Below are 17348 nucleotides of genomic sequence, written 5' to 3' on the forward strand. Positions count from 1 at the left end.
TGGTTAGTTAGCGAGCCCAGGCTGATGAAGTGCGAGGTTCAGATGTGCAAAGATGAGGGAGGCACAGTCATCTTTTTTTAGAGAGAGAGAGGAGGAAAAGAGAATGAACACTTTGATCACACAACACACAAAAGCGCCACTGATCTCATCCTTACGATGCCGCTTGCCAGGTTTATCACATGCGTGTGAGTGGGTTTGTGTGTGCGTAAGTGGAGCGTGGTCCTTAGAGACAGGCACAAACCTTTAATTAAACAAGTGGGTTCTTTTAACAGATTTACACAAAGTAAAACTCACAAATGATAGAGGAGACTGGAGGCTTATATGACGCACGGCAGAGGTGAAAACAGGGACGGAGATAGTGAGAATGAATTGGAGTGTGTGGGGACAGTCGGAAATGAAACTAGCCCTCTCTGAAGTGACACGGTCTGTTCACTCTTCAGCAACTCCGTGTTTGTCAATGCCTCATGAATATGTATCATCTAACTAATAATGATAATAATCAGATGGTTCTTGTGAGTATCGGAAACAGATATGTATTCATTCCAGTTAAATCGACCTGGTGTATTGCAAATTAAAACTTCCACCTTTCTCATTTATGTAGAATTAAGGGATTAGTTCATCATTTACTCAGCCTTATGTCATTCCAAACCTGTATGACTTTTTTTTTTCTAGCATAATCAAACAGGAGAAATTTTGAAGAGTATGCTGGTTTTCTATGCAATTACAGTCTTTTAAGCTTCAAAAAGGACACTAATGAATCCTAAAAAATGGTAAAAATGGTCTTGTGTTATATTCAGAATTTCATGTGTTAGCTTTCTGATGAACAGACTGAAATTCAAGTTCTTGTTAACTGTATTTTTCATCTAGTGAGGTGTTAACTGCTGCAGTCTAATATTTGAGTCCCTAAACTGGATTTGAGATCCAGATCAGTCTAGTTTGTGAACAAATCATCCGTTGGTTTTGTCAGTGGCATCAAATGATTTGTTGCTGTGTTTTTATTAACTAAAACTAATACAATAGTTTTTCGTTAATTGAAATTGAGCTGGAACAATACAATAAATATATTATTATAATAAAAAAAATTAGATTAAAAAGTAAAAAATTACAAATGCCAAATAACTAAAATAAGTAGATATAAATAAAAATAAAATAAAAAAAAAAAAAATTAATTACAGCTAAATAGAATAACAAAAATTAAAAAGATGACAAAAGCACATAAGCACATTACTAAAAATGAATGAAAATGACAAAAACACAATACTAAAATTAAGATGCTAAATGAAAATATTAAAATAAAAGATTTTTAAAAAATATTATTAATTACAATATATAAGTATATAAATAATACTAAAATAGTATGAATTTAAATAGTATGATAAACTTATCATATGGCTTCAGTAGACTTGCTCTTGAAATATAATGCATGAATCAAATGGACCACTTATAATACTTTTAAGACACTTTTTGTCATTTTGAAATTTGACAGCCCCAACTCGCTTTCACTATATAAAAGAGAGGAGCCAGGATTTAAGATCTGTTTGTGTCAGGTTTGGAAGTACAAGTACTGAAATACAAGTAAATGATGACATAAATTTAATTTTTCCGTAAATAATTTCTTCAACTTCATTCCTGAGTGGTGGAATGTTTAATAAGAAATAGACAAAGTCTTTTTCAGAAAAAATGTGGCTTTCTTATTTTCAGAGTGAAAAAAGCTGATTAGGTCCCTCCAGCATAAGGACGGGTACGCTGAAGCATAGCAATTGAGAATGTTTTGTGAATGCAAAGCTTGCTTGAAATGGTCCGTGGTGAATTAGAGTGACTTGTTTGTACACCCACCCAGCTGTGACCGAATATTCAAGTCTGGGCCACTGAGCTGTTCTTCAGCCCGGGTTAAGCCACTTCACTCTGCCATCTGTATCGACACGGGGCACGTCTGAGCCATGTGGAGGTGCTGGGAGACCGTGCCTCATTTTAACCCAATCTTATCTCAGTAATAGGGTTCATGTTTAGAGCTCACCCATGAACTCCCACCTTAAACAGACTTTATAGTGTGAACATGACAAGAAGCCAACCAATTATCCGAACATGACCAACGGTGCATCGTGTAATTTGTGCTAACATTAATATTAAACTTTGGCACATAACACCTCCTGTACCGTGTGTGCTAGATGCATGAATAGGTACGAGCATACTTGATAAAACTTAAAAACTAAGCAACCACATAGCAACACACTAAAAGCCACTTCATCTCCGATTATGTTGTCAAATGTTATTCAGGCATTTTCTACACTCACTCTCTCTTTTCCTTGTTTTTCAGCCCTGAAGGACCCATGCAGTGAGGTGACCTGTAGCTTTGGCAGCACCTGCATCCAGTCATCCGACGGTCTGTCCGCCAAGTGCATGTGTCCTCTGAGTTGTGAGAACGTCCCCAAGCACGTGGTGTGCGGCAGCGACGGCCTGGACTACCAAAGTGAATGTGAGCTCAACATGAAAGCCTGCGCCACTCAGAAGAACATCCGCGTGCATCACCAAGGCCGCTGCGGTGAGTCTATGCAGCCTTTAAATAGTCATAAGCATTCCATTTATGTGATTATCACGTGTATTTCTGTTACCATCTTGCCTTTCTTGCATTGCAACTTCCTTCAAAGTGATCACAGGTCGTTTTGGCTGCTTTTAGAATGCAATTGTGGTTAGTGTTGGGGAATGTTACTTCTAAAATGCAAGTGATCCTCTTTCTAAAACAAAATATATGGCAGCTCTATATATATGTGTGTGTGTGTATATATATATATATATATATATATATATATATATATATATATATATATATATATATACCTGCCTATTTTATAAATAATTATTAATAATAAGAATATAAAATAATAAATTACTGTATATTTATGTGTATATGTGTGTGTAAGAATATATATATATATATATATATATATATATATATATATATACAGTGATACAATATTTTGTTATTATTAAGGAGTTTTATATATTATTATTATTTTAAATAAAATTATAATAAAATTAACAAATTATTTATTTATTTATTTTACATTTTTAGACTGTTTTTATTTTTTTATTTTTCATGATTTGAAACTGATAGAAAGCAGGAAAGTAACTTTGACATAATGTATTAGTAAAAAGTATTAAATTAAATTTCTTGTTATATTACTTGAAAGAATTGAGAATCAGAAAGCGGTTTACAGCCAGGGAAGGGATTTTTCTTGGTAATGAAGCTTCCAGTGTACATACATGAATACAACAACAAGAACATAATATATCTGATTATGCAACACATCACTTGTATTGCGTTATTCCTATTGTGATTTTGGATTCTGAATGCTTGTTAAAGAGTATTATGGATGAATTTTGAGTAAAAAATTCAACAGATCAATTATTCTGCTGAAAGCTCCCGTCACATTACACTTCTCCATGCTAACTGTCTGGATTTTTGAGCTCTTCTTCTTTGATTAAATCCTGGCTGTTTCATGTTAGTGGGGAGTTTGAGTCATGAGGACAGAGTGTCGTTCATGAAAAGCCCCCTTCCCACCCTGGACTGCCTAATGACATTTCCCTTCCACGCTGCCTGACGAGCTGTCAGATTCTTTTTTCAGCTTATTCCGCCCCTCTCTGACATTTCAGAGTTTTATTTTGATCTCTTTTATTCGTCTGTACTCCGTGAAAGTCTGGACACATTCACATTTTTAAGAGAAGTCAATAAAGAGCCCCACAAACCAGCATGCTTGGAAAGGTCCAGACTTAAGCCCTGCTTTCTGTCTCTGTATATTTGCTCTAGCATACCCTGCACTCTCAGAGGATGATCAGTAGATCATTTTCAGTTGTTTCCTTAGTGTTTAACGAAGATCAAACACTCCTCCTTATTTGACCTTGCCATTTTTTACAGAACATTACTGTATTCTTGTTAAAACTGTAGGATGGTTAGATGATCCACAGCCTCTATTCTCTGAGTCTGCAGTGCAAAAGAATCATTTTCTTAATCTGTATTTTTGTCATGGTTTTGAGTTAAAAAGATCAAATTACTTGGAGCAAAAATGCATAAAATAGTGAGACTTGTTTTCACAGAGTTTGTCTTAAACTTAAGTATATCTTTCCTACTTCATTGCCGTTGGAATTGTTCCAATGCACAAATCTAACAAAAGTTAGAGAGGTTTTGCCCATGGGGCTAGAAACATAAATGTAATTGAAAATATTTTCTCTGAAAACAAGTTTCATTATCCTGTGCAGTTTTGCTTCTCAAGTGTTTTATGAATGTGAAGACACAAGACAAAAATACCAGTTCAGAGGATGATTTTGGCTGTATTTTTATAGACTTTCTGAAAGCAAGCCTTGTGTCTTGTCTGGGGTGTGTGACATTGTGGTGTTTCCTGCGGCAGACAGACTCAGAGGGAAGTCACCTCTTGTAAATGATGGCTCTCTGGGCGGCAGGGCTGGATGAATGCCTCGGGTCCCAGAGGACGTGTGGAGTATGTTTCTCCGTGGCTCTTGGGAGAGTGTCTTTCATTTTAACCCCCTTGAGAGTGCAAAGCACCAAAGAGGACAGACAGCAACTCTAAATCTAACTTAGAGACACCATCCTTGCGGTTACTGACTCCGATTCAGTCAGCACATACACATGGTATTTTTATCACTGAGGGACACTCCATTGAAAATAAGAAAAATGAAATTAAGACAGAATAAGAAATCTGACCTCTAAACTATCTATGCAACAAAAGTTAAATCATGTTTCACTGCATAATCGGTTTCTTAAACTGATTTACAGGAAAAATATTTAAACATCCTTAAAACAAGAACATTTAAACAAATTTATCAGAATCACTATTTTTGTTTTGTCTTGTTTTGCAAGAAAACATCTTAACATCTTTAAAAGAGGATCAGTTTACTTGTGAAGCAAAAATAAACATTATTTTATGTCTGTTTTCCTAGAAAACATTTATAAAGATGCTTTTAAAAAGGATAAAAGGATGGTGCTTCTGCTTTCGGGTTTTTTTCCAGGAAACATTTAAAATCCTAAAAACAAAAACAATTATCTGAGAAGCAATAATTACAATAATAACATTAATAAAATAATTAATTACAATAATAATTACAATGATAAAAATAAATTAATAATAATATTGTGCATATTTTTTCCATGAAAAATAATTTTTGTTATTATAATTTTATTTATTTTTTAAATCCTGCAGTGTTGCAACACATTTTGTTTTACACAGAGAACTGAGGAACAAAACAAACAAACCAACAATCAATCGTACAGCAGGATATGGGCCACTGTTATTTCAAAGCACACTTAGACACATTTTTGGCCAGCCCTGTATACACATTCATTCCCGTAAACCATGGCTACAGCTACTGTTCCTCCAACACATGCATTAAGGTCTTGGCCAGCAACTGTCAGGCACACAGATACAGGGTCTGGACTAATGGAGCGGCCTCATACACACTCCCTGCTGGAGCGGGGCTCAGTGTGCCTGGCTAATTACAGCCACCCCTGCATGGCACTGTTAGGCAGCGATACACTGAATGCTGGCTCCAGCCGGCCTCTCTTAATGGGAGCTAATGGTTTCTCCAGTGGTAATGCCTGGCTTGCGTGCCGAGATGTTGTTGGAGGCGCTGCCCGCATTGTGCTGGACCCTTTTGGTCGAGCTCCATACTCCCCTCCTTTGAGAGCCGTCCTAGTATTGTGTTAGTATACACCAGTCCCTGACCTGACAGCAACACTTTCTGTCGGCCCACCTCTCTCCCTGGGCTTTTATGCTTAATGCTTGTATATTTGTTTTTAATTCAGAGCCTTAGAACTAGGGGTGGGCGATATGGCAAAAATATATCACGATTTCACGATTCTTTGTCATGTTGGTTTTACTATCTTGTCTGAGCAGTGCAGCCAAAATAATTTCCCTATTATAAAGACAAAGCCTTTCAAGGGTACAAAATATATTTAAAAAAAAGCATGGTGGATATTATATATTTATATATATTTAGGCCAAAGTGGGTGAAGATAAAAATCTTTGTCATTATTCTATCTTTGTTATTAAAAATAAGAACAAAGATACACATTACAAATACATATAATATACAAATAAAACAAACAGTGCTTTATTTTCAGGTACAATAGGCATATTTAGCAGGAGCATTCAAGAAATTGAATGAACAAATATAAAAATAAAACACTATATAGAGAAAACACTATACACTTAACTTTAAGCAACTATTAATTTTTTCAGTCAAGAGTAGTGAGTTATTTTTTTTCTCTTTGCATTTTGTTGTTTTAACATTAAAGAATAAAAATTCTGTCATCTGTCTGTCAATTCTGTCATAGTGTTTTATATTTATACCACCATTTACTCACTCAAAATTAGTTTTAAACCTGAATGAGTTTCTTTCTTCTGCTGAACATAAATGCAATTTTGAAGAATGTTGAAAACCAAACAGTTGCTTGTCCTCAGTGACTTCCATGGTATTTTTTTTCCTGCTATCAAAGTCAATGTGGACCAGCAACTGTTTGGTTACCCACATTCTTTAAAATATCTTCTTTTGTGTTCAGCACATGAAAGAAATTAATACAGATTTGGGATAACATGTGAGTGCGTAAATAATGACAGAAATTAAATTTTAGGGTGAACTGATCCCTTTAATGACAGTGGGCTACATGTTTAGATCTGTCCCTTTAAGACCTGCGTACATCTAACAGGCACGCATCCATTTTTCTCTCAACTGTTTACTTTCATTTTAGACATAACCAACTGAGTCTATATGTAAACCTTGTGTGTTTTGACAGTATTAGCGCAAAAGATAACTTAGTTGAGTAATCAGGCGCTATTAGACATGCTTTTTAGTTTGCGCGCTTCGGGTGTACGGGCTCAGAAATAGTGCACGTCAGACCCACGAGTGAATGAAACGTTTAACCGGCAAGGCTTTAAAACACACGTAAATAATGTACTTTTGTGATTGTGAATAAGTGCAGTGACCCATGAGAGTTACTCCACCGCTGAGTTAACACTGATGTGAATGCATGTCGTGCTGTACAGTATATTGATACGGCGGTAACATAACTGCAGCTGATAGAATGTATGCTGTAGCACGATACTACGATATTTCTTCAAAAGCAGATCGTGGAGACATTTTTATCGCCCACGATCAAAAATCGCCATATCGCACACCCCTATAGAACTATTGAGTTTGATTTGTGTGCAGTTAGAATGCGTTGACTTAACTTTGGCATATTTACATTCGAAACAAGACAATAAGAAATAAAACTTTCAAAATCTCTATAAATGTTCTAAATGTCATGTTGTACGATCTGTCACTGCAAATAATCATTTTCTTAATCTTTTTTTTTTCCCCGGGGAAAAATCTTTTAACATCCTAAACATAAGACAATTTTATGTGAAAATTATTATTATTATTATTGTTGTTGTTGGTGTTGTCTGGTTTCAAAAATAATCATTATTGTTGTCTTGTTTCTCAGAAAAAAATCATAAACATCTTTTAAAGAGGATAAATGTATTTGAGAAACAAAAATAATCTATTTTTGTTTTGTCTTGATTAAAAAAATTATTCATTCATGCATTTATTTATTTATTAATTATTCTAGAACTATTGGGTGTGCAGTTAGGATGGGTTAACTTAACTGACTTTAACCTTAAAGGAACACTCCACTTTTTTTGGAAATAGGCTCATTTTACAACTCCCCTAGATTTAAACAGTTGAGTTTTACCGTTTTTGAATCCATTCAGCCGATCTCCGGGTCTGGCGGTAGCACTTTTAGTTTAGCTTAGCATAGATCATTGAATCGGATTAGACCGTTAGCATCTCGTTCAAAAATGACCAAAGAGTTTCGATAATTTTCCTACTTAAAGATTGACTCTTCTGCAGTTACATCATGTACTAAGACCGACGGAAAATAAAAAGTTGCAATTTTCTAGACTGATATGGCTAGGAACTATACTCTCATTCCGGCGTAATAATCAAGAAACTTTGCTGCCGTACCATGAGTGCAGCAGGCGCAATGATATTACGCAGCGCCTGAAAGTAGTCCCTAGCTCAGTAGCCTATGATATAGCTGGGGACTACTTTCAGGCGCTGCGTAATATATCCATCGGTCTTAGTACACGATGTAACTACAGAAGTGTCAAGTTTTAAATAGGAAAATTATCTAAACTCTTTGGTCATTTTTGAGCGAGATGCTAATGGTCTAATCCAATTCAATGATCTATGCTAAGCTAAGATAAAAGTGCTATCGCCAGACCTGGAGATCGGCTGAATGGATTCAAAAACGGTAGAACTCAACTGTTTAACTCTTGCGGAGTTGTAAAATGAGCCTATTTCCAAAAAAAGTGGAGTGTTCCTTTAAATTATTATTTGACATTATTGATGTTTGAGAAACAAAACTAAGCCTAATCCTTTTTTGTCTTGTTTTTAAGGAAAAAACTATATCTAAACATTCTTACAAGATGATAAATGTACTTGGAAAACAACAATCATTTTTGATAAGTAAATTTATTTTGTTGTAAGGATGCTTAGGTATATATATATATATATTTATATATTTATTTATTATTTTTATTAAAAAAATTTCTAAAAAACAGACAAAAATACTAAGAATTATTTATTTTGTTTTATTGCTGGAAGTATTGGATTTGATTTGTGTGCATTTAGGGTGGGTTGGTAGCTGACTAGTTCATTTCTAGCCTAATTAGTTGACTAGTCATTCAGGAGAAAGCCACTGACTAGCTGATTCTGAAATATGTTGTTTTATACATCCCTAGTGTGCATGTGTCCATCTGTGTGTTATTTGCTTTCATGATGTCTCTTTATCTCTGTGGCTTTGTCTTCATTTCCTGCTTATTTTGTTCCCATTTTCTTGTTCTCTTTATTCGCCTGTGTTCTTCCTCTCCTCTCGTTCTTTGTTTTGTTTACGTGTTTTGTCTTTCTTGTCTAATTTCCTCTGTCCTTTCTGTCTCTGTCTCTCTTGTCTTTTTTTCTTTCTGTCGCCGCGCTTCTTTCTCTCCCGCGATTGTGCGACTCGCTCGCGGCTCGGCATTGTCTTAGCACGACACCGGCTGATAAGTCCTTTGTGTCGTCTTGTTTCTGAAAAGTGTGGAGGCTGGCGAAACTGTCACACTTATTCAATAACCATCATGGCATTTTTATTACAATTATGATCTTGCCATACAGGGCCAGGGCCTGGAGCCCCCTGCAGCCACAAAGACCCATCAGCTCCCACATACTCATCACTCCCGTCCCGTCAGCTGTCACCCTTATCTTTTCACTTTTCAGTATTTCTTCTCAATAAATGACACGCCACTGACGACAGCTCCATCAATAGTGCCTAGAAGATGCACTAAAAAGAAAAAAAGAACATTCTAGTCAAAAAATGGCATTGCTGCTGTAGAGTAGTGGATAGGGCATGAGCTCAGATACCAGAAACTCTGGTCCTGGAGGTGCACTGTCCTTAAGAGTTTAAATCCAACATTTATCAAAAAAATGAATCAAGATCTACAGGAAAAAATATACATGTACTGCTGTTTAAAACTTTTATGGTTGGTAAGATTTATGTATTTAATGTTTTAATGTAATAATTACTTATCCTCATGTCGTCCCAAACCTGTAAGACCTTCACTCATCTTCAGAACACAAATATCAAAAGATATTTTTGATAAAATCGGAGATCTTTCTGACACTGCATAGACAGCAACGCAACTAACATGTACCACATTCAAGGCCCAGAAAGATAGCAAGGACATTGTTAAAATAGTCCACGTGACAACAGTGGTTCAACCGTAATGTTATGAAGCTACGAGAATACTTTTTGTGCGCAAAGAAAACAAAAAGATCAACTGTATTCAACAATTCTCTCTCTTCTATTCCGTGTCAGTCTAGCTTCATAACATTAAGGTTTTACCTTTTCTGTTAAAAATAATAGTGAGTCGGCACAGATTGCCTCGTGGGCAACATGCCGACATAAAGCACTGTTGTGCTACGGGCGTCCCGAGTTCGAATCCCGGCCTTTCCTGATAGTATGGAATTGCATATTTAAAAAGAACATTGCTACGCTAATAGGCTAAGCTGTTAGTATGCTAACTGATGCCTAAATGAAAACACAAAGAAAGCTTTGGTAGTATTTGGTAACATTTTGGCATTATTTAGATTCAGATTATCAACATTATGTCAACAAAATACAATCAGTCATGAATTGCCATCTCGGTCTGACACATTTTATCCACTCTTGTCCTCAGATCCTTGCAGTGACACTCTGAACAGCTTGAGTGTGGCCTGTCGGGTGAACCCAAAGACCTACAAGCAGTTTACCTTTGCCCCAGCTGATTCCTGCCCGCCCGACAGTACGCCCATCTGCGCCAGCGACGGCCACACTTACGATAGCGAGTGTCAGATGGAGCGGACGGCCCTGCAGAACAACTTGGAGCTCAAGAAGGTTTCTTCAGGCAGCTGCAAGGAGAAAGGTGAGTTCCTCCTAAAGCAGAGATGTCACAGACTCCCAGGAGCTCATGCTCGTGTCTGATAAAGGAGCCCTACGGCCGCATTTGATTTATTTTGTCATGGCTGCGGTGAGGAGGCTCTAGACAAATTAAGTCAGGTTAGCAGTACTGTCATGCCTACACGATACCAATCTCCACAAATCCAATTTGCCTGTCGGGCTCTGGCAGGTGTATTGTGGCAAGACTGTATCTTCACGGGTGATGAAAAGATCGTCCCTGCTTCGCTCTGAAGCCCTGTGGCAAAGCGCAGAGAGAGTGTGTGTTCAGCTGTGATAGTGCGCGAACAGTGGCTTAGTGTGTATGTGTGTGTGCTTGTGTCTGAACTGTGTTTGTGCCGTGAGCGATAGCGGTGTTATTCGTGGGCCACTGTTGTCCCAGTACAGAGCAACTGTTTCTGTGCTGGTGTAACTCAAGAAATGATAGCATTTGTCTACGATGAATGTCTTACTTTGTTAAATACATGTCTAGCATGTTAACATGTGTTTGGTATCTGCTCTCAATACGTAAATCAAAATGTATCACTCACATCATTAGTGTTAGTGTAATGCATTATTACCATAATTTTCTATTTCCATATCAAAGTAGATGCCTCAAAGTAGATGCCAGTTGTTCTAGATTCTTCCGATCCTGATCAAATGGGTATCATGTTATTGCTAATCAAAAGAGTCTTTCTTAAACAGTAGTAATATGATGTGCTAGTAGGCTTAGCTGCTAATTGAAGGCTAAATGAAAACAAAGAAAGGGATATATTTAGTCACCATTTTTAACTTTGCTAATATTTTCTTTAGCATAGCCTACTATTTTAACACAGAGCTACTGGCTAAAAAGGCTATATTTTTATTAGTTAGAACAAGATATTGTGATAATATGCTACATTTTTTATCAGACATTACAAAGACTTCCAGGGGGGATATGATTATGTGGGGTGGATTTATATTTACACCAGGAGCTTTTCAAGAGAGAGTACTCTATAATAAACTGAAAACTCTCTTTTAGGTCTGCTCTTGTATGAAGCACTCAGTTTTCACAGTAATTGCAGATGGAGCATGTTATTTAAGGCTAGCCGTGCAGGTTAGCACAATGCTATGCTAGAACACTAAGCTCTTAGTTTGCTAAATAAAGGATAAATGAAGGCACAAAAAAGTGGGTTGTTTCCATTCAGAAATCTGGTCACCTTACATTTTTAGCTTTGGTAAGATGTTGTTTACTAGTTACAGCTTAGCCTACTAGCATAGCACAATGTTAACTAGCTAAGAAAGGCTTTTTTGATAAGTTAGAACAAAATATTGTGGTAACTTGCTACATTTTTGATCTGACATTACAAAGTGTCACAGAGCAGGGCTATAGATATTTCACAACACCAGCAGTGTTTCAGGAGTGAAATTCTCCTTAGCAATCTCTCATAGGTCCTTTCTTATGTGGAACTCCCAGTTTTCGCAATCCAAATGATTCCCGATGGATTAAATCAAGTCTTGCCCTAGATTTTATCTCATTAAATATTCTTTTACTCACAAATACGTCACACTGTGAAAGTACTAGGGTTGTGAAAACTTTCATGTAGTTCACGAAATTCCACTTCCATTCCTATAGCTTCCTGTGAGTCCACTTTCATCAGCATGTATGTCACATCCTTAAAGATAGGTTGGATAATGCAATCAAACATAAATCAAGCTCAGATTTTACAATAACATAATAGGTCTCTTAATTTTCTCAAACAGATGAAAGGCTGCTGTAATTACACACTGCCCCGGCCCATCTGTGACAGCTTAACACAACTCTGAGTTGGAAAAAAACACCCCAAATCAATCTGAATGGAATTAGATAATTGATTAAATAATCAGGCACGGTAATTAATTCAAAACCCCTGAGTGAGTCAATATCCGATGTCTGATTGAGCGAGAGCGAAAGAGAGATGCCTCCAGTCAGTGTTGATTAGCACCAGGATGGTTACTGCCGTTCTTCATATTGTTGACGCACATATACGTGTGTCTCCGGTCTCCAGGCGGCTGCCCGAACGGTTGTAAGTTCAATGCCATGTGTTTGCTGGAAAACGGAGAGTTTCGGTGTTCCTGCGACCCCATACAATGTGACGGCACATACAAGCCCCTGTGCGGAAAGGATGGAAAGACATACCCTAACGACTGCGAGAGGAAACTCGAAGAGTGCCGGACCGAAACAGACATCCCCGTCAAGCAACAAGGGCCCTGTGGTGAGTGTGGAGAATTGTACAATGTGTTTCTGTGTGTTCTTGTAATTTTATGTTAGTGAAATAGATGTTGTTTAATTAGCATTGTATGTCTGCTTGTGTTTGGTTGTGTCCTGCGAGAAACTCTTGTGGAAGGTGCTCATTCTCTTTCATTTCCATGCCGTTCTCATTCTGCCATCAGCTCTGATGACACATGAAACGCTGACTTCATGTTTCATTCATGTCCTCACCCCTCCAGTGCCAGTCGTCCACGCCAGTCCTTCCATGTTCAAATGTCTCGTCATTTCCCCCTTTGTCCTTTTATGTCCTTTTTTGGCTGTCTTTAAACTGTTTTTTCTGTTCCAGTGTGTCTCTCTGTCTGTCTTTGTCTGTGTTACGTCTGCTCAGGGCTGCCGCCGGACACGCCACTCGTTGCGAGCGGGGAAGAGTTCAACCTCTGACCTTTCTTATTGGAATTCTGACCTGTGGGTCTCCTTCAGGGGGGCCCTCAAAGGGCTGGTTTGATGTCTTTTTTTTCTACCTGTACCTTTTTGTCTCTGTCTCTTGTGTTTGTTTGCGTGATGGAGTGGCCCTCCCTGCAGCTCCAGTCCTCATGGCACTATTTGGAAGGGAAGTGAGGTCATGGAACTCTTCTTTTTTTCGAGTGCTGTGTTTGTCTGGATGAATCACTACCCAATCATTCTGACCCTGTTGTTGCCCCGCTACCTGTTTGCATGGATGCATGCATGTAGCCCCCTTGATAGGAGCTATTTTCATTTCTCTGTTATGCTTAAGCATAGAAACAGAATCTACGCAATTACGCAGACGTAAAAACTCAAAATGTGGAAGCGAACATTCCCATATTTAAAGTGTCCTGGCATTACTCTGGCAGCAGAAAATCTTTTCTAGAGGGCAAGAGGGTTACTGTCAAATGTCTGACTTTTTATACTATATGCTGCCATTCAAAAATGACAATGAAAAGTACTAAATATATTTATAAGTCGCTCAGTGAAGATTAAAGTCTGGCCATAGAAGAAGAAAGTTTTTGGGCTTGCATTGCTTGAAACGTTTGCGCACTTGTGTGGCATATCCCTTTGCCATTCTCCCTTGAGTTCTAGTGTGTACTTCCCTCCTATACAGTATATAAGAAGCAGTGTAGTAAAGCTCAGGATGTCCGAATATGCAGGCGAGCAATACCTGCATTACCCACTGCATCCGCAAAGTGTGCTACCTTTGGACATTTGGACACCCCATTTGGACATCCCATAAAGCCATAGGAGATGAATATCCATGAGATTCAAAATATATATAAAAAAAACCAGTCAGACATTGCTTTTTATGGTTAAATTGTTCTTGTTTAACAAGTGTATAGTTGATGCTTTTTGGTTAGTAATAGCTGAAAATCTATTCTCGTTTTTAGAGAATATCTTAATTCTCTTAGAAAAAGAAATATATAATATCTTAAAGTTGTTTATGAATATTTACTTTTTTACTTGCAAACAAGACAAAAATATTAAATGATTTTTTTGTAGTGCACACCTGGCATATCTACCAAATGTACTGCATTAACAATCAAGAAATAAATTATATTCAAGTACAGTAATTCAGAGGTTCCTTGTTTTGTGCGCCACTCTCCATTTTATACTAAAATACATTAAACACCTCAAAATTATTGCAGCAGTTATTAAAAAAAAAGGCTTGAAAGGGAAAAAAAGGGATCTGGACAGTGTGTTAATTATGGGACGTGTATCCAGGGCTGTTTTGGCAGGGCTCAGATTTTGAGCGCATTTTAACAGTACAGAAATATCCCTCTCATTTATTCTGAATGCTATGTGTGTCCTACTCCCTGGCAGCACATATGTGGCAACTATAGTGCTGTATGAGTCTTTCCTTTTTTTCCTTCCTTATCTCTTCTTTATTCTCTTCTCACTATCAACCTCTATGACTCATTAGGATTGTTTTCCAGTCTTCAGCGAAAAGATGCATAAATTAACATGTAAAGAGGTGTAGTGCTTGTGTCTTTGGCTTTATTTCATTATTTCTGACAAAGTAAATGTTTTGGTCCTTTCAGGCTTTTGCTGGTGGCAAGTTACAGTATGTTTTTTTAATACATTTATTTACATTTGCATATTCCGCAAACAGAACATTAATTAAACATCAAAAGCAGACCTGAGCCAGGCTGACTGCCTTTCATGCAGAGGAAGATACGGAGCATTGATGAGCGAAAGTCTTGTGCTTTGGACACCTGCTCTCAGTTTGATGTGTAAATGCAAAAAAAAAGTTGCTTTGTTTGGTCATCTTGTTTTGCTTTTGTCACATTCTTTGTCTTCTCTCTGTCTCTTAAATCCATCCAGACGTTTTCAGGTTTTGCTTTTTAGCGTGTTCCCATTAGATGTTGTCAATAGGAATGCTAACAGCTACAGTTGCTTCCTGCGGATATTATAGGCGGCCTTCATACTGACAAGGGCCCAAGTGAAGTCTATGTTTTACTAAAGTGCGTTTCGGTCCTTTAGAAGACACTCAAGCGTGACAAAGCTCACTTTTCCTGCAGTGGAAAACCTCTAAATGGACCTCTTGTCACACGCTAATCAATAGCAGAGAAGCTGTGTGTGTACAAGAGTCATTTCAAACACTGAGCATGTCAGTACTTTTTCCAGTGTCTGACATGGTTTCATCTGCTTCCCGTTGTCTTTGGAAACAAGCAGAGTTGGGTCACTGTGTCAGCAGCTCTCGTCGAGAGACGATTTGCTCTAAAATCAAATAAATGTGTAGTACTGAGAAAGGTCAAAAAGAGACTGCAGCTCCTAAGGAAAACAGAAAACACTGTGAAAGAAGAAAGATTGAGAACAAAGGATTGAAGATACACAAGACTAGACTGTGGTTCTTCATCTGAAAGTCTACCTGCATTCTGTTGATGGAGCTTTAAAATATGGTGTTGTATAGAGAGTTCAGGTCCTATTAATGTCAGCGTGGGTTTTTCGGTCTGTTGTTTGGATGTGTGAGATGAGTCTAAGAACACCTGTGTCAAAGTCATTTTACGAGTGACAAAAGGAAAAGGTTACCAGTTAGACTTGGCCGATTATATTGAATATTCATATTTAGTTTGCAGGGTTTTTACTGCTGATGTAAAATTGAGCAGTATTGTGATGAATGTGCTTTTCATTTTGTCATAAAATTTATGAAGAGCATGTCATTAGTCTCCACATGGCTTTTTCATGCAAAAAAAATAATAATTCTTTACATTCATTGTAACCATTCATTAGTAAGTTGGTTTTTATTCAAATCATAGTTGTTCTGATTAATAAAAAACATTAGCAAGATTATTTTTTATTTAGTTAAATCATTGTTCTGATTATTATTTTATGATATTTGCATAAGGCGATCTGATTGATTGACACCTGCGTTGACACATGAAAAGTTGAAAAGTTTTCAACTTCTGCCGTGAGCAACGCCAGTGAAGTGATGCGACGGACCCACAATTCAGTTCGGCAACGCTTGACGTCACTCCATTCAAAGTAAACGAGAGGCGTTGACGCCGACGCCCTGTGTGAACTTTTCAACTTTTCAAGCGCCAACGCAGGCGTCAGCCAATCAGATCGCCTTATGCAAATACCCTAGCGCAGATGCTAGCCAATCCCGTTCACGCAAAACCAAAAATGTATGTGATTGGCTGTTGTCACTATGACGGCGCATCAGCACCAAGCTTCAGACACGCCCTCCGTCAAGCAATGACGCCGACGCTCCATGTGAATGGAGTGTAGTCACTCATAGTGAGGGAAATCCACCTGTGATCCGAGTGGAGAGGCTACTCGCGGACTGAATATGCGCTCTACAATAATAACACGATCGGTGCCTATGGTCCACGCTGATAGCTGTTCTGGCACTTCCGGGGCAGTTTTTTTAGTTCTCATCTCCATATAATATAGCAGTAGAGCTAATACAGTGGCTGGAAATCTGTTTATCCTTCGGTTGCTTCACCATCTTCATAGAGAACGCGGTTCATGGTTGCTCAGAGTGCTTTGGAAAGAAGCTGGAAATGGCGCGGCTGTGATTTCCACACATTTTTAGACGCTGGGAGCAGGGAAATCTATTTAGAGCACCTTATTATATTAATGAAAATATTGATATTTGGCACCAGATATCGATTCTCGTATCGCATGGAGAAGGATCGCGATATATCGCCATATCGATTTATTGTCCCACCGCTAATCTTTACTTAATATCGTAATGATTCTTGGCATAAAAGAAAATTTGGCAATTTTGACCCATACAATTTTGGCTATTGCTACAAATATACCCCAGTGACTTATGTCTGGTTTTATGGTCCAGGGTCACATATGGTACTGTGATGACCGTGGTACTATACAGTAGAATATGGTAGTACTATGGTATTATCAGATATAATATACTGTTTTTGGTTAGTTTAAATTAGGTCCTGCGCTCGTCTTCACAATTTCCACCACACTTGGAATCCACCAGGATGTCCACCAGGAATCTGTTTTCCAGGTTTCAATGGTTGAACGAACTCTATCCAGATATACGCCAGCCACAATATATTTAACGGGCTATTTCCGTCCTTCACAGCCTCATTTTCGTTTACTTCAAATTAAATACAGCGTCTGCTCTGACTGAAG

General features: G+C 37.8%; 1 protein-coding gene across 8 annotated transcripts in view; it reads left to right on the forward strand.

The window, feature by feature from the left end:
* The window catches only part of LOC306859145 (agrin-like), a 253049-nt gene that overhangs the window by 156405 nt on the left and 79296 nt on the right, over positions 1-17348 (forward strand). For all 8 annotated transcript variants that reach the window (XM_079400015.1, XM_079400016.1, XM_079400022.1 and 5 more), the window contains 3 exons: positions 2318-2542; positions 10269-10493; positions 12532-12738. In XM_079400015.1, the coding sequence (XP_079256141.1) occupies positions 2318-2542; positions 10269-10493; positions 12532-12738 (657 nt within the window). The remainder of the gene's footprint in view (positions 1-2317; positions 2543-10268; positions 10494-12531; positions 12739-17348) is intronic.

Source organism: Barbus barbus (genome assembly GCF_936440315.1).
Source record: "Barbus barbus genome assembly, chromosome: 40".
In the NCBI taxonomy this organism is placed as follows: domain Eukaryota; kingdom Metazoa; phylum Chordata; class Actinopteri; order Cypriniformes; family Cyprinidae; genus Barbus; species Barbus barbus.